The following is a 21,648-nucleotide window of genomic DNA, read 5'->3' on the forward strand; positions in this document are numbered from 1 at the left end:
GGTGCATGGCATAAACATTGTATTCTGATTCATGAGTACCGTAAATTAAAGTAAAGAAATCTCAAAGTTTTCAAAAAAATTTTAAGATGAAAAGGTCATGGACATTTAGTTTAATTTAAAGTCCATAATTTCTACAAATTCTCATTGTAAATTTCCAAGTATTTTCAATGACAGAAACAACACTGGGATCAAGTGGACCTTTCTTTGTAAACTCCAAGTTGTCCTCGAGTTGTTTCGCTGATGATGCACCCAATATAACTGCATCCCCATATTCACCTTTAAGTGCGGAATGATGGTAAATCCACCGCATTGCTACTTCTGTCAGAGAGACTGAAATTCCATACACAGAAGACACTGCAGTGCGGATATCTTCGACAGCATCAAAGTACTCCGGTCTCCAATAAAAATTCCGAAATACGGCAGCAAATTTTCCAGTGGAAAAACGACTAGGTATATTTTCTGGAATATGTTCCATTTTATGTTTTCCAGTCAGGATTCCAGAAGCCAGAGGGCTGTAGGCATAAAACCGAATTTTGTAGTATCTTAGACAAGATATAAGTTCCTTTTCAACTAACCTTTCCAGAATGTTATACATCCCTTGATATACTGTAGGTTGAATCCATCCATTTTGCTTGCACAAATTAACAATTTCAGCTACCTGCCATGCAGAATAGTTAGACAAACCAAACTCACTAAATTTTCCTTCTTTATGCAAAACATCAATGATTTTTAGAGTCTCAGTCAGAGGAGTAACATGATCAGGTGCATGAAGATAATATATATCTACCTGCTTTCTCTTCAATCTTTCAAGAGATGTCTCCAACTGTAACCTAACGCTACCAGCATTGAGTGTCCTTTCTTCGTAAGGATTTGCTTTTGTAGCATATTCAAAATCTTTGCTTATTTCGTCTTTTAAATCTCCAAGATAAACTTCTGTTTTGCCTAAACCATAAACATATGCTGTATCAATCTCTCTGCCACCATAATCATGGAACACATCCAACATTTTTTTGCTTTCTTTCATATCAGCTCGTCTTGCAATTTCCATAGATCCAAACACCGTCTTTACTGATGACATCTTGATTTATGAGTAATAACAATTTGAGGTGAGGATACTGAATATTAACAATTTTTATAAAAAGTTAACTGATAGCAATAAACATTTGCAGACTAAATGCAGTACGTAAGGTCACTCACAGCAAGCTTACTTACACAGTTTATCATTTACTCTGCAATCATTGAGGTAATCATTTACAAAGTGTATCATAGTGTCAAGTAATAAACTGCTGAATTTGTAGAATAGGAGAGCCATGATTGTAGTAAAAAAAGGTCTGCGAAGAGACGTTGATGAGTATAGGAATACCAGTATTTATACTACAGGATAAGTTATCTTGCATAATCGGGACACAAATGAGATGTCCTTTTCCATATATTATCTATGACTGAAACCACATTTTCATCTAGAGGTCCTTTCGTAGTATATAACAAATTTTGACTAAGGTTGTCGACAGAGGAGGCACCAATCACAACTGCGTCACCATATTCCCCTTTAAGTGCAGAGTGATGATATAACCATCTTATAGCAGCTTCAGCAATGGAAACAGAATTACCATAAGATGAATAAATTGCCTCAGAAAGAGTCCCAACAGCATCAAAATATTCCCTTTTCCAGTATCTGTTACGATAAATATCAACTCGTTTTCCACTAAAAAATCGTCCAGGTTCATTGTCATGAAGATCTTCTATTCTATGTTTTCCTGTCAGAAGCCCACCACCAAGTGGACTAAATCCATAAAACCTCATGTTATGATACCTGACACAGGGCAGTAATTCTTTTTCTACCATTCTAGTCAAAGCGCTGTACATTCCCTGATAAACTGTGGGCTGAATCCAGTTGTTCTGCTTGCACAAATTGACAACTTCGGACACAAGCCATGAGGAATAATTGGATAATCCTAATTCATTAAACTTTCCTTCCTTATGTAATTCATCTACTGCTTTTAATGTCTCTTTCAATGGTGTATGATGATCTGGCATATGCAAGTAAAATATACTCACAGAATCTGTTTGGAGATTTTTGAGCGACGTCTCCAACTGAACTCTCACACTTTTTGCACCAAGTGTTTTTCCCTCGAGAGGATTAGCTTTTGTGGCATATTCAAAATTAATTTTTGATGTTTTGTCCTTCAACCTTCCAAGAAATTCTTCAGATTTTCCATCTTCATACATGAAAGCAGAGTCTATTTCAACACCATTGTATTTTTGGAATAAATGGAGCATCAATTTAGTTTCTGGTAGCATAACCCTGCCAGCAATCTCCATGGAACCAAGAACTGTCTTTAAAACAGACATTTGTATTGTCGATATTTCGTTGGTTCACTTTCCCCACATGCGTAATTATGAATCAGCAATTTATATATTTTATACTGTATATGATGTTGATGGTCTGTTCCGGAATAGAGAATAAAAAATATAAGTATATAATGCCCAACACTGGCATAACTATGGTGACTGTTCAGTACAGAAGAATTTCTAAAATCAATATCATGATAAATGATGGACCTAAATGACAATTTATAAAATCATCAATGATGATTTTGTATCTTTCATGAACAGTTGTTACCATTAGAATTCCTGAACCTGAATGTAGAAAAATTGGATGATGCATGAACACGAGAAAGCAATTAATTCATTTATGTTCCACAGAACTTTGATGCCAATGCCAATATTTATATTACCTTCGCAATTTTCATTCCATTATTCAAAAAATCTTTGTGTTGGCAAATGGCAATATTCCCAAGAAATAGCACCAGACGAATCAAAGATCCTTCCAGATGTTGAAATATTTAAGACTTTGAATGTAATACAGATGTCGAATACATAGGCATCACACAGATACAATCATAAAATTAACACTAAATATGACCTACAGCCAGGTATAAGTTATGCTGAAATTGCACAAGTTTTAGAATCAATACCAAATTGAAACAAGAGAACAAAAGCATCTTAAATATTCATTGCTAACGCTTCTTAATAAAAGACAATTGAGATAATTTAATGAAAGATGTCCTGTTTAAATTTGTATAACAATTGCGTAATTCAATAAAAATGCATACATAATGATAGTAATCACAATTGAAATGTTGACATTCTGGATTTGAAGCAGAATCTGTGAACTTGTAGTAAAAAATTAGAGACAATTTTGAAAAAATAAAGTTATTTTCGGATACCATCTGACATAAGGCTTAAATGTAAATAAGATTTGATGATATAGTCTGGATTGGGATTGATGAACAAACTACCTCTGCCTCTATATAACAAGTCTCAAAAAATTGATAAAATATTAAAAATATTACTTGGCATGTATTGAAACATAACATGCTATTAGAATGTTAAAATAATTTAAAATTGACGAGTAAAACAATACAACAAGTCAACAATTACCGCAGGAACACTTCAGAATTCATGATTGTAATAAAAAGTTGCCTGACAGTGATATTGTCATTAAAAAAATAAGAACAATTCAGTTAAATATTGCACTTGCTGATTTTATAAAATCATAGAAAATTGAGCATTCCTACAATAGGCACATTATAGATTATGATTGCACTGGAAAAAAGTCAAGCAAGATCAAAAATCATGATATTGTAATTATATATGAATTGCCATAAAAACTAAGCAACTCTGATGGTTGAATTATATTTAAAAAGTTATCATCTGAGATTCATTTTATCTTGCATAATCTGGACACAAGTGAGATGTGGTTTTCCATATATTATTGATGACAGCAACAACATTATCATCCAATGAACCTTTCTTGGCATAAGATAAATTTTCTTCAAGATGTTTTGCAGTTGAAGAACCAATAATAACTCCATCCCCACATTCACCTTTGAGTGCAGAATGGTGATACAACCACCTTATGGCTGCTTCTGTTACAGTGACTGACTCACCATACGCTGTTTTAAGAGATTCACGGATTTCTCCAATAGCATCGAAATATTCTTGTTTCCAATACCTTTCACGATATGCGATCTCCCATTTTCCATTGCCAAAGAATCTTCCAGGTTCCTTTTTCGAACAATCTTCAATTTTATGCTTTCCTGTTAGAATTCCTCCACCAAGAGGACTATAGCCATAAAATCTCATATTATGATACCTGAGACAGGGAAAAAGCTCATTTTCAACAATCCTTGTCAGCACACTGTACATTCCCTGATAAACTGTCGGTGTTATCCATCCGTTTTGCTTGCACACATTAACAACTTCTGCCACAAGCCAAGACGAATAATTAGAAAGGCCAAACTCTTTGAATTTTCCTTCCTTATATAAGGTATTAACAGTATCCAAAGTTTCCAGCAAGGGTGTATCATGATCGGGTGCATGAAGATAAAATATATCAGCTTTATCTCTTCTCATATTTTTAAGTGATGTTTCCAACTGAGATCTCACACTTTTTGCTCCCAGACCTTTTCCATCCCATGGATTTGCCTTTGTAGCATACTCAAAGTCTTCACTGATTTCATCTTTCAAATTTCCAAGAAAAACTTCAGTTTTACCATCTGCGTACAGATAAGCTGTGTCAATCTCCATAGATTCTTCTTTTTCAAATATTTCCAACATCTTTTTACTCTGTTCCATATAAGCTCTCCTGCCAATCTCCATGGAGCCAAAAATTGTTCTAACCCGGGACATGTTTACCCTTATCAGCAGTCGGTCGGCAATGGCAAACTAATTATTTAAAACGTTGGCAATATCTACACCATAAACTTGTACGACGCCATTAAGTCGCTGAACTGTTTAAACTTCACAAAATCAATAGTTTCATCCTACGCTTATCGTCGTTCTCATGAGCAGAGTGGCACCTATTATTTTCACAATTTTACGGGAGAAAAATTTACCCAAGATACAACTTCATGACAGCACTACTTTAGTTCAAGAGTTCTCAACCGAGAGTCGCAAATTATACGTTTATGTCTTGCAGCCAGTAGGTAGACACAAAAGCCACCTTAAATTTCAAAAACACCAGAGAGAACTGACAAATGCTATAAAAATTATGATGCATAGCCCACGTCTGGCAGCCACCATAAACATGTTGAAGATCAGTCATTTTTAAAAAAGAACCAAGGTAACGCCAACAAGGCGCTATATTTTACGTTGTTAAAACGAGTCTTTGGCAACGTCTTGTCCAACGAGCAATTCCACTTTTCATGTTGGGAATCGTCATATGGGGAGTTTTGTCAATACAAGTATAGTAATAGTCTAATCTGCCCTTGTACATGAATGATAGTGATACCTAGGTGATGGGTATTGTCGTGGTATAAAAAGGCAAAATAAGCAAATTCGTGAAACAGAAAGGAAAAAGCGCGTAGTATGGAATACCCAATATCGAAGTCCGAAGAACTTTCTAGCATACATCGCAAGTACTCGTTGAAAAATAAAAGAAAAAATGAATTTTGTGTCGGGCAGTTCTTTAACGGTATGTATAACAAGTTATTTATTAATCCTTTTATAACATTGTTTAACTGCGATATAATATTTGTCTGCGAGTTGTTATTCACTTATTTCGAGGTATTGCTTGGACAAGTTGAAGTAAAATTAAATGGCGTTCATATATTGTAACGAGTTTGTGTTTATCACTTGTAAATTTAAACATTATGGTGTTTACCACTCGGCGGCAAATGACATCGACGCTTCGTTTAGTCAGTAGCACAAAATGTCACATAAACCAAGCCCGGGTCTGGCATAATTGGAATGAAAATTTTTTAAAATGCCTGAAAAATAGCGCATAGCACTTAATGACAGAGATAATTTTGAAGATGGGACATATATTTATTCAAATAAAAAAATTGCTTTGTTGTAGCTTCACCATCTCTTCTTGAGAACCTTAATCTAAGGAAAATAATCTGGAACCACTTTACCCTTTCACATGACAAGGTTCCAGTTGATGATGCTTGTAGAGCCCAGGTAATGATGCAAGAATAAATAAGCAGAGAAAAGCAATTGTTAAATAATTCTTAAACGTCTTTAGTCATTGGAGCTATGCTTTCGCCTAAACCAGGGGTGCACAACCTTTTTGCTATTGGTGGCCACATTGCATGTATTTGTATTCAATACGGCCTCCAGGGGGTTGATGAGTGCGCTGAAGGAGCGTGAAGGGTTATGGCGTCATAACCACGTATTTGACCCATGCGAGGTGTAGTCTGCCCAATTATGAAGTATGTATGACTACTTGTAAGTATAATATTCGCATTTGAAACGGATTTTTTTGGTGGATCTATTCTTGAGCAGATATATTGCAGCAAGTTGCATAATGGTTGCACAATTTTGAAAAAAATCAAAAGTCGAGGAGGGGGGAGGTCGCCCCCATTTTCTTGTCCTCATAAGTATAATAAAATGTCAAATATTTTAATGAATTTAGTCTATAAAAGTTTGCAAAGCATAGCCGCCAAATCCAGTATTTTGAATTTTTTTGTTTTTTGTTTATACGATTTTGTACGTGGATGGCCACATTATTTTTTCACGACGGCCGCAGGTTGTGCACCTTCAATGAAGATATTAATAATTATACCGTAGACAGCCACCATGCTGCTTCCAAAGATCAGAAGTAAAACAAAGACAATTTATCAATAACAATCTATGAAACAAATGATACTGAAGGAAGTGTTTCTGTTATTTGAAAAACATTTCTGATCAGTATGCAATATTTACATATTATTCACTACCTTTTATTTTGCAAAGGTTTTGCAAAGTCCGTTCTTTGCAATTGCACTTTCCAACATTATTAAACAAAGTTCAATCATTTGAAAAAATTTGCAATATAAAGAATCTGTTAGAATTTCATTAGAACCATTCCATCTTGACCTGACCTTGCTATTCTCTAATTATTTTCTTTATCTATGCTGTAGAACTTCCCAAAACATAGGCGTACTGGCAGCAGTTTGTAAATTCTCCTTGTCCTATTTATTTTTAATAATTTTTGAACCAGAAATGAACACCTTTCTGTGTTCATTATTTTTTCTGCCATCCTGTTTTACATATCTAAAACAGTTTGCGCTTCTTCAATGATTTTTTTACTCAGTATAACAAGCGTAAAAGCAAGCACCAGCAACTGTTCCATTACAGGCAGTATTTATAAAATTGGTAGCAGATTTTGCAACAAAGCTTTTCTATGCCATAGAAAGTATATGCACTTCTTATCACTCGAAGTATCTGTGAAACTTGCCCTGGATTTTTGACTGCATCCGACAACTGCATACCCAATGCATAATGTACGGTAATTGCAAATCGATAACCTTGATACATTGCCTTTCAGTCCAAAGGATAAATAAGATATGCACATTCTTTTTTAGCGGTTTTGTCAAACCCTTCTTTGGAAACTTTCAGCGCCAAAACTTTTTGCAGTGTTTCCAACATTCCATCTCTCGAAAAAGTAATCAAACTTTCTCGAACCTTCATGGTCCGTGAGGACCGTGACGGCGTGACACACTACTACAAATTCTCAACAATTGTGTTCACCTTTGTATTTTATTCACTTATTCAATTTCAGCGACAAGTACAGCCACCAGCTAAGTTTGCTTATCTTATCTTTCAACCAATTTTATATTGATCTTACATCTTTTGCACAGTACAGAAACATCAAATCTACACAATGGAGACAGAAAAACAAGCACTCGTAAAACCTAGTTTCAAAATGTGTACTGGCCTCTCAAACAGGTGCACTGGTGGCACACTGGTCCCTCTACCTACAATAACATTGAATCACCATTTTACATGTAACTGTAATTATCGGTATGCCTCTTTTGAATATTTGAATCCAACATCCCCACCATCCCTAACGAAATAATTAACTAGTATACAACTGATTTACTGGGTACACCAGCAACTTATCATAACAGCTATGAGTGATCCTTCACATATGAAAGACAATGCTTATATTTTTGGACTTGTCAAAAATAGATATGGGATGCTTGAGCTAAACGAGATCATTAATCAATTCTAAACTTAATATTATCTCTTTCAGATTTGATTAAAATACACTGCCCCACCTGCTAACTTATCCTAGCCTAACCTAACAGATCAGAAAATTAGTAGTAGGGAAATAAAGGAATGATGATAGCATCGTAAATTTAATTGCCTATAATTATCGTTACCTTCACTTTGTTTCTGTAATATCTCCAAGAAAATTCTACAACATATGACAACTGAAAATGCTTCAAAATTTCCAAATATCTAAGAATTTGGATGGACTTGGGTGATCAAGACACATCGACATCACAGAGTTGCAACAATTATATTAAACTACATAAACCAAATTTGCTCTATAAACTATGCTGAAATTGCACAAATTGTAGAATCAGTAACAAATTAAAATGTGATTAAAGAAACACCAAAATCATTTATAGTTCACACTCAATAATAAGGATTTTAAGTTGTACCATTCAAATTTGCCTCATTTGAGGACAGAAAGAATTTCTAAGATGACATATTATTATGAACATGGTATTAGAAGTAATTTTACATTTTACTTTCATTGCAATATCAGAACTTGCATTAATCGTAATGAAGAAATAAACTACGACAATTCCTAAAAAGATTAGATGTCCTGAATACCGACTGATTCGAAGCAAAAGACATAATAGACCTTTATGATGGATAACAGTGGATAAGCAAACAATTAAAATAAGCAGGCTAAAATTGAAAAAAAACTCTCGCTTTCTATGACATCGACATGTCTTATTACCTTGATGAAAAATTGAAAATTATTATTCAGATCGTACCGCGACCGCGTACGTAAATACAAGCTAACCGTAATGCTGTAATATTTATCAAGAAAAAATTCTACATTCCTATCTGATACAAAAATATGACAGGAAGAACACAAATTTAAAGTTAATTGCGTTGAAATGAAAAGTTGGTTGATAGTGCTATAGAAAGGGTGCTCTAACACGAGGTGAGATTGTTATTCATTATTATATCAATTAAAAATAATGACAATAATCTATACTGTATTTACACTTGACTTCCATAATTGCAATTTTCAATTTAGTTATTCCGCATAACCAGTTTGGCGAATAATTAAATAGATTATATTCAGTGCATATTTATTCACAGTACAGGCTCGTAACTGTAACATGCGCTCAAAAGAGAATACCGATAAGTAGGCCTATATATTTCAAATTATGCTTTGAAACAGATATTGGATTAGTTTTGAATATCAAATATCCACTTTTTGATCAGCACAAACACTCCGTGAGCTGGCATAAGGGATGAGTGAGCGATACTCCTGAATGAGTACAAGTGACCTTACTTTAAAAAAATTATCTAGAGATGCATATTCAAAACATCTGACTATGTGTGATTGTAAAGGCACACGGAAGCAGTCGAATGAGACCTACCAATGTGACATTAAAATTATATGTGAAATTCCTACAACATTACAAAACAACTCTTTATCCATTCATTATAATGAAAAACTTATTTGATGATTTGATGAAGATTGTGAAATTAAATAAATTTCGTCTTATCTTGAATATTCTGGACACAAGTGAGATGTGGTTTTCCATATATTATTGATGACAGCAACAACATTATCATCCAATGGACCTTTCTTGGCATAAGATAAATTTTCTTCAAGATGTTTTGCAGTTGAGGAACCAATAATAACACCATCCCCACCTTTGAGTGCGGAATGGTGATACAACCACCTTATGGCTGCTTCTGGTACTGTAACTGATTCACCATATGCTGTTTTGAGAGATTCACGGATTGCTTCAACAGCATCAAAATATTCTTGTTTCCAATATCTATTTCGATATGCGGTCACCCATTTTCCACTTCCAAAAAATCTCCCCGGTTCGTTCTTTGAAAGATCATCAATTTTATGCTTTCCAGTTAAAAATCCTCCACCAAGAGGACTATAGCCATAAAATCTTATATTATGATACCTGAGACAAGGAAACAGCTCTTTTTCCACCATCCTTGTGAGTGCACTGTACATACCTTGGTACACTGTTGGCTTTATCCATCCGTTTTGCTTGCACACATTAACAACTTCTGCCACAAGCCAAGACGAATAATTAGACAGGCCAAACTCTTTAAATTTTCCTTCCTTGTATAAAGTATTCACAGTTTCCAAAGTTTCCAGCAAGGGTGTATTATGATCGGGTGCATGGAGGTAGAATATATCAGCTTTATCTCTTTTCATATTTTTCAGTGATGTTTCCAACTGAGATCTCACACTTTTTGCTCCCAGACCTTTTCCATCCCATGGATTTGCCTTTGTAGCATATTCAAAGTCCTTACTGATTCCATCTTTCAAATTTCCCAGGAAAACTTCTGTTTTACCACCTGCGTACATATAAGCTGTGTCAATTTCAATAAATTCTTCTTTTTCAAATATTTTCAACATCTTTTTGCCCTCTTCCATATCAGCCCGCCTGCCAATTTCCATGGAGCCAAAAATTGTTCGAACCTGAGACATATTCACTGTTATCACTGTATCAGCAGTAGAAAACTGATTATTCTACAATCTGAAATATAGAAACAATGTTTTTTTTCCATTAAAAAAAATGAAACAATTATGATCATAGGAGAAGTGATAAAATCTATTCACCTAATCCAACCTTCCAACGTTTTTGAGACTTGCATTTGTAGAGTAGGCCTACTTTAATTAGGTATTTCAAAAGTGTGTGTTCCTACATGACTTTAGTGCGATCACATTTCTTATCACATTACCGAGGACCAATGCCAATATTACTCTAAATCTTATAAAGATCTCCTGTTAAAATTATGATTCTTTCGCGTGCAAGTATTTGAAGTTTCAGCATTGTAATATGAGATATGACCTACTTTATGGATCAATTTACATACTTAAATGCAACTGTGCTATACTCATGGATAGGCTACTGCATTTTAATAGTGTGTCTCTGTTTTAATAGTATAATCTCTTGCAGCGCATTGGAAAGGCATTGGAATTATTTGCGCATACTACTGTACCAGATTAAAATAAATTAGAAACTTGTTTCAAAGGCACGGCATTCAAAAAGGGCACTTCTTTCCCCATTTTTTTTTGTAGGCCGCATTTGGCCCACGGGTCGCACTCGCAGGTTGCACACCCCTGGTGTACAGTATATAGTTTCTACAGTATACACATATAGCATGTAAGAAGGAAAACATAAGTCTGGACACCAACACTTGGGCTTTTCAGCAGTAATCTAAAATCAGGAAAGACAGGAATATAACATTTATCGTGACATTGTGAACATCACTATCAGTACGGTACCGTTATAAAATGTCACAACATATTACACACGGGTCTCATGTACTTTCTTACCTGAATAACTTCTAGTGGGCGTGGCGTAACAATTTTTGGATATATGATTCCTGACCCCCACCTGATGACGCCATCCAAAAATTACGTCACTGCGACGTCACAATAACGAAATACAGCTTGCCAAACTATAGCGACGGTCACCCGTAACGGCGCCTACGAGTATGTCAACACACTCAATACGTCAGCGACCTCTCTCTTATCGGGGTCGTTGTGCAGAGCTCAAAATAAACAAGGATCACAAGCGACTAAATTGTCGCCAAAGAACGTTCACGATATCCAATTCTGACCAATTTCTGTTCAGCAATAGCTCATGTATCATGCTACAATCTAATAGAGCGTTATACGATACAACTCTAACCAAGGCTTTAGACAAGCAGAAAGTACATATTATTTTACGCAATGGTTGGTTGGGTACCACACACATAAAGCCTTATTATTTTATGTCCAGCAATAGCCCATGTATCTTACCTCAATAACTTCTATTAGGCTTAGCGTCAATAAAGCGACAATAAAGAACTCGTATTACTGTATTAATGACGCCCGTGTGTATACGCTACCGTTACCGGTGTAGTTTCGTATCTCAATAACTTCTAGTAGGTTTAGCATAAGAATTTTCGCATATATTATTCCTGACCCCCACCTGACTTGGTCATCCAAAAATTACGTCAATGCGACGTCACAGAAACAAAATCTGAAAATAGAGCTGATCGCCCGTAATCAGCGGCTTCCCTACCACACACACATAAGGAAGGACTTGTTATTTTATGTCTAGCCATAGATCATACATGGTATAGCTTACCATTTTGCACTACGGTACGGGTACCGTACTCTTTATATTGCTGTATCGTACCGGTACGGTAACAGTCGCTATAGACTATATACGGTAGTATATAGTCTATATAACGCTACTTTAACAGTCGAATTCCGGTTCATTGCATAATCCAATACGATAATCGGAAGTTCAAAGCATTGCATTCCTCCCAAAAAATGTGCCCACACGCCTTGTATTTCTGTATTTTAAGACGGATTGTAAGACTATGGTTAATCACTAAATAAATCACCTATGAATTGCCGAGTCATACGGTAGCATCTGCACATGTAAACTGAACTCGGGGCATTTGCACTTGCATACCGGTACCGGTACTTTTGCACCCACCGACACCCGCGAAAATTGGCACCCATGGACGTTTTCACTGGTGTGTGTTTCACTGGTCCCCCCCCCCCCCCCCCCGCCATAAAAAAAAACAAATTTGCGCCTCCCCACATCCGCACCCACGTAAATTTGTACACCCGTACATAAATGTGACGTAATTGATTGGGTGCTAATTCATGTGACCTACGCGGATGAAAATTTATACAAGAGAGCAATGCTCAAATATATGGACACGCAGACAATTCCCTAAAAATCATATGCGGGGACTTGCCAGTACTGTATCGAGGTACCGTGGTACCAATGATCATTTCTTCTTGAATATATTGAAACATCAATTGAAATATCTCGTGCTATGAGTCAATTATATACCATATCAAGTACCACAGTCAAACATTTCACAAAAAAACGTTACTAAATAACATGCGTCAACTTAACACAACCTGAATCGGGGTACAACTTTCGGTAAAGTAGGATAGGATAGGATAGGATTTACATATTTATCCCGGGGGAGAGGAAAGCCGATAAGACGGCTTATCCATATGGCGAACCACGGCCTCTCGTCCGGTTACCATTCCAAGTCGGGTATGGGATTAGTTTTTACTGTATTGTTTGTTTTCGGAAGCATGGACTTGGTGGTGGAGGAAGCCGTAACCGACCAGCGGTTACGTGAACCACCCAACGACGGCGAGGAGTCCAGCAATCCTCTCGCACATAACCATCCCTGCATGGGATTCGAACCTGCGAACCCACGCAGAGTAATTAGAGGTGCGGGGGCGAGCGTATTCTTAACGCTTAGCCCGTTGGGCCACACCGCCGCGCCTGACTGTCATAGCCGTATAGGGCCGATGGACATCTCGACTTCACGGACAACTTACCAGGCCTAGCTCATAGTTTACTAAATATAGTTCGCTCACGGCTCGGTTTGCTACTCATGACTCATGAGTGATGCGTTACTACGTCATCAGTTTAATATATTTTGAAGCTCACAGAAGAGGATTTCCACTTGAATTCATTTGCGTATTTGGATTGGTTTTGTTGGTTGAATGAAATGAAAAGATACACTGAGCATTGGGATAAAGTAGGAGATCGTGACATCTGCAAGTCATCTCTGCGTCGGTACCATAAGTTATCAAAGTGGAGTAAGGGCAGAGTAATTCTACTGTTCTGTGATTGCATTTATTGGATAGTAATTAAAAATTTATCAGATACTCCCAGGTAAGGATGGACGGTATAGAATACTCTCACGGATTTTATTATCAGTGTGTTTTGGACTAAGTTGTCTTTTTATATTTGCCTATATTCTTTTCGAGGACCCTTAATTTGGATATACTTCATCCGAGTCCGGTTACTGTGAAACTCCGACCACCATCGAGTCGTGAGAAAAAAAGAGCTCCCCGCCTCTTCTTCGGTCGCCGCGCTGCCGGCCGGACATGTTTTTCTGTGTTCTCCGTTTTGTGCTGTTTTAACTATGAAGTTGCCTCATAATAAACCACAAATCCGGAATCTGAGTCTTCTGATTCAATACACACGGTAGCAACATCTTAAACCGTGATAATACCAAATCCAGAGGATTCGAATCCCTATTAGGACTCGGTTTCCGCCTTTTCGGCGCCGTGCGTCAATTTCTGTATTTCGGATTTATAATTTACTAATCAGAAACGAGCATTATTCTCTTGCGACGAGATCTGTCTCGTGTGATTATACTTGTGCTTTCTCGCAAAGAGCTCGCAAAAGCGACATCAAACACCATAATCCCAGCTTGAATATTCAGAACTCGAAGATGGCGTTATTGCACCATTTCATTTATTATTATTGGTGCCGACTGCCATCTTACCTTCGATTTTCCGAATTTTTGGAATAGTGAAACATTCTTTATTTTGAATTAAATTACTTTTTGAGTTCTCCCGAAAAATTGATGAGTACCCGACGTTAGATGATAAAACATTATTTGCGATTGATTTAGATCAAATTTCACTTTTCACGACACACGGTTTCCGAAAATACGAAGTTACAACGCAAAACAATTCGTTTTGTTACATTTATTTTGCGCTCCCAATAAAACACATATATCTTTCGAGTCGCTGTTGAATCCGTTCCTATCGCCCAAGTGCGACACATGCCTAGTGGAGTGTCGGGCGGTAATTTAGTCGACGATAAATTAAAAAAAAGTTGCCACCCGTGGTATGTAGGCTATAACGAAGATAACTGCAAATTTGGTAACAAAAATGAATTTGTCTCAAGATAGTGCGTGATTGCCACCAGGTAAACACATGTTGATAATAAATGAAGCACAACCGGTGTTAGCAAAACGATGTAATTTGCAGACGTTTCGAATTTCTATACAGAAAAACTTCATTAGGGCATGATATGGAAAGGACACAAGTGAATATATATAGAGCAAGAAAAAGAAAAAAATTATCATGGCGTCAACTCTAATCTAAAAGAGTGATGATAAGATAATATGTATAAATAAACAAAAAGGGGACTATTTAAACAATGATTTATATACAGGCGGGAAAAGTGTGGTTTCTTTGTCATTCATCGAATTCTTCTCTTTATTTATGTGATAAGATTCGAGAAATAGTCTTCTCCTGTATTGAGTTTCTTTTTCTAGTACCCTGCTGTTTTCCCAGTCGATGCTATGGTTATTACAAAGGGCGTGTTTCAAAAGGGCCGACTTGTCAATTTTCTTTTGTTTACTATCTCGTAGATGTTCCTTGCTGCGAGTTTCCAGGCTTCCAGTCTCAAGATGTTATTTTATGAGTTTTGCTCGCCGAAGCAATCGATTTCTGTCAAAGGCACTAACATTGAAAAAATATAAAACGATATCATATCAGTCCGATTACCTACATACGCATTAGACATCGGCTACAGCCAGATAGCTAAGGACCACACGCGCCACGATATCACGTTGGGAGAATACCACGACGCATCACTCAAGCGTAACGAGAGAACTGTCTAACCAATTACATTAAACAACATGATGCGCAACTCCGGCATTTTTGTCCGAAGATCGTATTCGATACCACGCTCCAATGCACATACTTGACGAGACGAAAACGAGCGGATGTGTGCTGCTTTCAAGGCGTAGCACGAATGGTGTTCGTGCCTGCTTTGACAGTTGTTGTCGATTTTAATGATATTTTGGAAAGTTAAGGTAAAAAGAAATCGGAAAAAGGTAAGGTAAATACTATTGTTGTATATCACACCCGGGCATCGCACTGTTAAGTACATGTGGGAAAGCCAGCCTTTGTCAAATACTACGAAGTTATTAATTCAGTACGGTACGTAGTTGCCCATTTGCCGAAATTACATATTTACTTACCCCTTATGGTTTCGAATAGTTCATGCACCTCCAGTTAGATTTTTTTAATCAGTGAGGATATATACTCATTGTTGATTGCTGCTTATTGTAACATACTATTGCGCATTCACTTTTATTTGCGTATTGAATCAAAGTGTTAACAAGTTCACCTAACATTTCACTCATACCGGTCTATATTGTATAGTCTGATCTCTCAAGTATTTGGAGCCACGAATGCTTGTAATTTTCTGACTAAACCCTTTTATTAGTTGGTTTATATACCAAATTCAGTAAAATATTTTTTACATAAAACATGAGATATTGGATTTGTTAGCTTTTCCATTCTAAATCATATAAACTGCTTTATTTATTCTTAACGAAAAACAATAAATCTCCTCTCTTTCTTCAGATGTGAAAGTTGTGGACAAACCTGTCTAAGCATTGTGAGACTCCTGCAGCACAAGAGGCATATCAATCAAAAAATTAAGCCGACATAAAGCAAAACTTTCAACTATTCGTCTAATCTCAATTTCCTATTATTTATTCACAGGACAACTATAGCAGAAGGGGAGATATCAGAAGTCTGGCGACATATCAGTGACAATGTGATTCCAATAAATATAATTAGAGTACTCCATAAATGTTTGCAATAGAAAAACAACCTGTGGAGGCATGCAAAGACATTTGACCCTCCGGTAGAGTTGTGTATGGCCCCCACATCCTGCAGGACTTGAGGAAAATAACTAAAAATTCCAAAGCGTAAGATTGCATAAGCGGTATTATTCGTAAAAAGGCACAAAACACGCCACACATACTTAAAAACAGCTTTGGAAAATGAGAATTACGGGTAACTCACTGCACCTGTGTTATATTCGGTTCATCAACTTTTGGTAGTACTATAGAAGAAATTCCGGAAGGGGTATAATAATCATTCATGATAAAATACTATCATATATTTTTTGGACAACTTCAATCTAGACCAGGGATCTCAAACTCGCGGCCCCAGAGAACTTCCAGTGCGTCCCTCGAACGCTTAACAATAATTGTAATAGTATTTTGGATTTTTTTTTTATCTAAATGTAATAGATTTTTCAAACCTTTTAAAGTGAAATTGATTATTCACACAAAAAACAATTTACTGAAAGTAGTTTTGGAATATTAATTTTTTTTGTCCACATTTTGACCCAATTAAGAATACACATCAAGCTAGCAAAAGAATACTTGAATAAAACACTTGAGTGATTAAATTAAACGCAAAGTACATGAAGAAGGTGACATTTTCGAAGAAAATGGGAGTTGCAACATTTCTGCTTTTCCCAAAATTCTGAAGCACATTGCTTAATTCGTCATATTTCCATCAATACAATGAAAAAACACAATAAGCTCAGCAGTCAATATGACAAATTCGAAGACCAACTTCGAACAGAAAATTTCCATGTGCTTGTATATTAATATAATTATACAACGACTTAGTTACTAAAAATCAATATCAATAATAATTCAAGCAATCCTATGCCACGCAATGTGGTGCAAAATGTCTTGTCGAAAAAATCTGTGATTTGTTTTTTTACTGATCTATACATGAAATGATAAAAGTAACTTTTTTGCATTACTGGAATTAATTAAACATTCGCAAAGATCCAGATTAACCCATGATCATGTGGCCTCATTAGTTAGAGTTGGTACTATAAAATCATTTCAGCCTGGCCTTAGTATGCTGGTGACACAAAAAATATGCCAAACGTCAGGACAAATGTAATTATTAAAACATTGAGTTTATGTTGTAGTATTTTTGTTAATTTTAGGTTCATATATTAAGATTAAGTATTGTTCTTTCCTTATTCAAATCTTGTTCAAAAATGATTTTGATGGTTGTACATAGAATTTTATGATTTTTATAATAAATACAGTAACTTGCAAATGTTGCAATAATAGTGGAATGCAAATATTAATATGTAATTGCATTTGAAATTGAAGAAAATAATAAAACTTCATCCAACTGTTTAGTTGCATCACAATATATGTCACAAACTAAAATTATCTTAAAAATATCTTTTAAGTATACATTATCATAAACTGTTTGCTGCTCTTTTTACAATTTCCAAAATGCAATGCGGCTCTCGAAAACCCACGAGTTTGACACCACTGATCTATTCTAGACGATTCAAGCATTGCTTTGGGAAATAATATCACTTTAATTAAATTGAAATAATCTTGCTATATTAAATACAAAATCGTTGCTATCATAAAGGTAAACCAATTCAGCCACTCGAAATATATTGGCCTTCACAAAGCAATGGAGGCAAAATTGAGAGTTCATGAGCTATGAACATTTGTACTTTTCTTTGTCTTGAACTTTTCATACTCCACAGCCGCTATTAATTTTTTTTTAATTTTAATTACCATGTGATGGTCATACATATCTTTAACTTGTATTTTCTGTCATGATGTATTATCTCAATGTGCCAAACTATTAATTAGTGTGCATATTTTGCTTCCAGATGACATAAATGTATTGTCTTGTTTATTACCTCAGCTTGGAGTATTGACAAGAAAAAGATGCCAGTAAATTAAGTAAAATAACTCTTTGTTATTATCAGAATTCACAATCAACAGGAATTATAAACATCCAACAATCAATGAGAATTATATGCGGAATCCCTCAGAATAAATTTGTCTAAAATCGGAGGAAGGCAAAAAATATAGGTAGTTTCCATCCACACAAGCATTTCAAGAAGACTTGCTCGAGCCAAACTAAATGAGCATCGTCAGGTGATCGGTAAGGCTGCAAGTTGAATTCAGCCCTGCAACCTCCTGCATAGAAGATAATATTAATTAGTGGGCTATGAGCTAAATTCCTAAATTTAAACAAACCTATCTACGATGCATTGTGTACCAGCAATGTTACCTACGATTAAATGAATATGTAATATGTCTAATAAATTCACCTACAAAAGCAAGTTCGATAGGTGCAAACTTTGTGTTATGGAATTGTATCACAGCACAGTTTTGTATGACACCCTCTTTAAAGGAAATTTTAATGATTAAGCGCAAACATTAAAATTACTAACTTTGAACTTTGTCATTATCTGCAAAATGTTCCACACAAATCTTTCCGCTATCGCGTTTGTAATCTTCTCTGATAAAAAAAAACGTCTATGATGTCCAGAATTGCTCTTTACAGCTTGCCCGCCATTCCAGCTTTCCAAGTGAGCAAAACTTCTTAGATATAGAGATTATTTTGTTTCGTTACATGCGCAAAAAGGCAGGTACTACTCGTAAAAAAGACGCCGAGTAGCAAAAGCGAGCGGAAAACGGACGCGAAAGGCGACGAGAAATATGTGCATTGGAGCGTATCATGAAATACAATCTTTCGCCTTTAGTCTTATGGAGTGACGTCAGAGTTGCCTATCATGTTGTTTAATGTCATTGGTCTAACATAAATAAACAAAGCGAAAAAAGCGTGAGCGAACTATATTAAGTTCACCATGCCTAGCTGTAGTCAAGTTGTCTCTGGTGAGTTGCCCATGTGTAGTCGAGTTGTCTGCCTCCCATTTCACATGTCCCGTGACAATGATCTATTCTTCTCCATTCAATTGCAACAGGAATTGAAATACTAAATAATCCGTGTCATCCCCTTCTTCATTATTGGAACAAAATTAAAAAAATCTCTTCTAGATATTCACATGCGGTACGGTACGTTAACATACCAATATACCTGTAATGTCAGATTCTTCTTCTTTGCAAGACCAACTAATTCGATTTATCACGGTACAGTATTATAACAGCATATACCACAGTCTAGAAATATATTCACACCAAGCGAAGCAGTGCAGTACGGTTTACCGTACCTTTAGCACAGGGTCGGCCAACCTTTTGGCCGACCGGCCCCACTTAGTTTACTAATAATTGCGCGGGCCACTTAACATGGTAATTATGTTCTAGTTTTGCTACACTGACCAAAAGTTAATGAAAAACAAACAAAACCCTCGCACCAAACTTTCTCAATAATAAGAACAATAAAAAAACGAAGATACTCTAAAGTCAACAAAGTTTTTTCTACACGTAGACATTTTAGTGTGAAGTTTGACACTGTTTTTCGCTAACAAGTTTGTCAATATTCGCTGAAAAGGACGATTTAGCAATGTGAAGCGAATTTTCCATATGACTGTCAGAAATTAGTGATCTCACAGGGGATTTAACATGGTTCATCTGTGAAAAAACTTGCTTGTACGAGTACATGCTGCCAAATTATGAGGACAATATAACTGCCATTCTGCCCAAGTGTGTGAGCTACTATTTATGTATCTATATCTTCCAGTTGGTGATGACACTCATGGCTCGTTTGAAAGGGCTAGCAGAGCGCATTTCAGGAAAATGAACAAATTGTTTGTATCAAATCTTCATATTAACTACATCACTCGAAAAATAAAAGTTTTACTCAATTTTATTTTTATTTAATTTCGAAAATACAGCGCGGGCCACTCGAAACTCCTCGGCGGGCCATACCGTTACCGCGGGCCACGAGTCGGACTACCCTGCTTTAGCATCACCGGTAACCTCAAAAAAACTTACAATTTTTGCGTAGCAATTATTTTCAGAATCCGCCTTCACACCGACGTTCGATGGCACGTGATCATGCGTCCGCAGAACGTTCGGTGTCGTCATGGCAAACAAAAAAAATTTTCACAGAGCTAACAGAAATATTCGAAATAAATAAAAATAATAGCCCTCTGAAGAAATTTTTTTTATCTGTAACCACCGAAAATTTCAGAGCAATTGGTCCAGTAATCAAAGAGAAAACCACTAGGTGTCCAAAAACGTGTCAAAGAATAACGACAACATAATATTGAAAAGATACATAGGTCCACTACGTGTCCAATAATTGCGGGTGCAAATGCATATGGGTGCAAACTTGCAAATGTTCCACATTTGCACCCACTTACATTTGAACCCGTGAATTGCACCCAAGACATTTGTACCTACATACATTTGGATCCACCGACATTTGCACCCACAGACATCTGCACCCCATACATTCCTACCTACAGATTTTATCACCCGCAGACCCATAGACATTTGCATCCGCGTATCTTTGCACCCTCGAACATTTTAAAAATATACCGGGCATTTCGAACTGTGTGATTTATCGAGATTCGGTGTAGTGTAGAAATATTGCAGGATTGTAGTACATCGGACAAAATGAATTATGTATGGGAAGTATTAGTCAGTCAGTATTTAATGGTATTTTTACAATCATGCTGATCCAAATTTTTTCTCATTATAGATACTGCACTACAAAAGAAAACGACAATGTTGACAAACGCGGGCGCTAATCCGTGGTGCTATCAGCGCAATACCTGTAAGAATGAAATTGTCCGAAAAGGTATATGAGTAGATAACAGTTGCAGAAAGCTTAGATAGGCTATTCATATTGAAATACTTTAATGGCACTTTTCTGCAATTGAAACTGCTCATCAAACTGATGTTGGAGAACTTCATTGAGTTTTTCAATTCATTTTTTTCTCTCAACTATGAAGATCTTCTGAGGTTAACGAGATAAATAAAGCTGAGGAATTTGTTTGTTCACTGTATGAAGAAGATAGGAAGAATGTAAATGATACCAAGGCAAGAGAGAGATTAATTATTTTGTCAACCAAAAACAAACAGTCATCAATACGAAAAAAAACATAACACAAATAAAATAGCTTTGGTATTGACGAGAGCGAGCGATACGACCATGAGGTCAACTCCCATAAAGTCTTTACAAAACTGGCAAACATATGGATTATACTCTCCACCCAACAGTGATTCACTGAAGAAGAATGTTCGAGGGCAAATTACCAGGCAGGACTT

At 36.1% G+C, this 21,648-nt stretch overlaps 2 protein-coding genes, 1 long non-coding RNA gene and 2 pseudogenes across 3 annotated transcripts in view; all 5 read right to left on the reverse strand.

The window, feature by feature from the left end:
* Window positions 1-115: 115 nt before the first annotated feature.
* On the reverse strand, window positions 116-1,078 carry LOC120338254 (aflatoxin B1 aldehyde reductase member 2 pseudogene; annotated as a pseudogene).
* Window positions 1,079-1,381: 303 nt separating this feature from the next.
* Window positions 1,382-2,878, reverse strand: LOC120338057 (aflatoxin B1 aldehyde reductase member 2-like). Its single transcript, XM_078117370.1, has 2 exons — window positions 2,739-2,878; window positions 1,382-2,446 (listed from the first exon to the last, which is right to left on the reverse strand). The coding sequence occupies exon 2, from the start codon at window positions 2,350-2,352 to the stop codon at window positions 1,387-1,389; it is 966 nt and encodes a 321-aa protein (XP_077973496.1). The 5' UTR covers window positions 2,353-2,446; window positions 2,739-2,878; the 3' UTR covers window positions 1,382-1,386.
* A 166-nt stretch (window positions 2,879-3,044) lies between these two features.
* On the reverse strand, window positions 3,045-8,143 carry LOC120338058 (aflatoxin B1 aldehyde reductase member 2 pseudogene; annotated as a pseudogene).
* Window positions 8,144-8,333: 190 nt separating this feature from the next.
* On the reverse strand, window positions 8,334-10,532 carry LOC120338255 (aflatoxin B1 aldehyde reductase member 2-like). The gene has a single exon (XM_039406214.2). It carries the CDS (start codon window positions 10,481-10,483, stop codon window positions 9,524-9,526), a length of 960 nt encoding a protein of 319 aa, XP_039262148.2. The 5' UTR covers window positions 10,484-10,532; the 3' UTR covers window positions 8,334-9,523.
* A 7,830-nt stretch (window positions 10,533-18,362) lies between these two features.
* The window catches only part of LOC120336656 (uncharacterized), a 90,887-nt gene continuing 87,601 nt past the window's right edge, over window positions 18,363-21,648 (reverse strand). Inside the window, exons 3-4 of the long non-coding RNA XR_013478162.1 lie at window positions 18,864-18,931; window positions 18,363-18,606 (exon numbers count right to left, since the gene is read on the reverse strand). This is a non-coding gene — a long non-coding RNA (uncharacterized LOC120336656). The remainder of the gene's footprint in view (window positions 18,607-18,863; window positions 18,932-21,648) is intronic.

Source organism: Styela clava, chromosome 10 (genome assembly GCF_964204865.1).
Source record: "Styela clava chromosome 10, kaStyClav1.hap1.2, whole genome shotgun sequence".
NCBI classification, from domain to species: domain Eukaryota; kingdom Metazoa; phylum Chordata; class Ascidiacea; order Stolidobranchia; family Styelidae; genus Styela; species Styela clava.

Excerpts from the sequence above, each read along its gene's own strand:
- LOC120338057 (XM_078117370.1), bottom strand. The coding sequence starts at position 2,352 with ATGTCTGTTTTAAAGACAGTTCTTGGTTCCATGGAGATTGCTGGCAGG.
- LOC120338255 (XM_039406214.2), bottom strand. The coding sequence starts at position 10,483 with ATGTCTCAGGTTCGAACAATTTTTGGCTCCATGGAAATTGGCAGGCGG.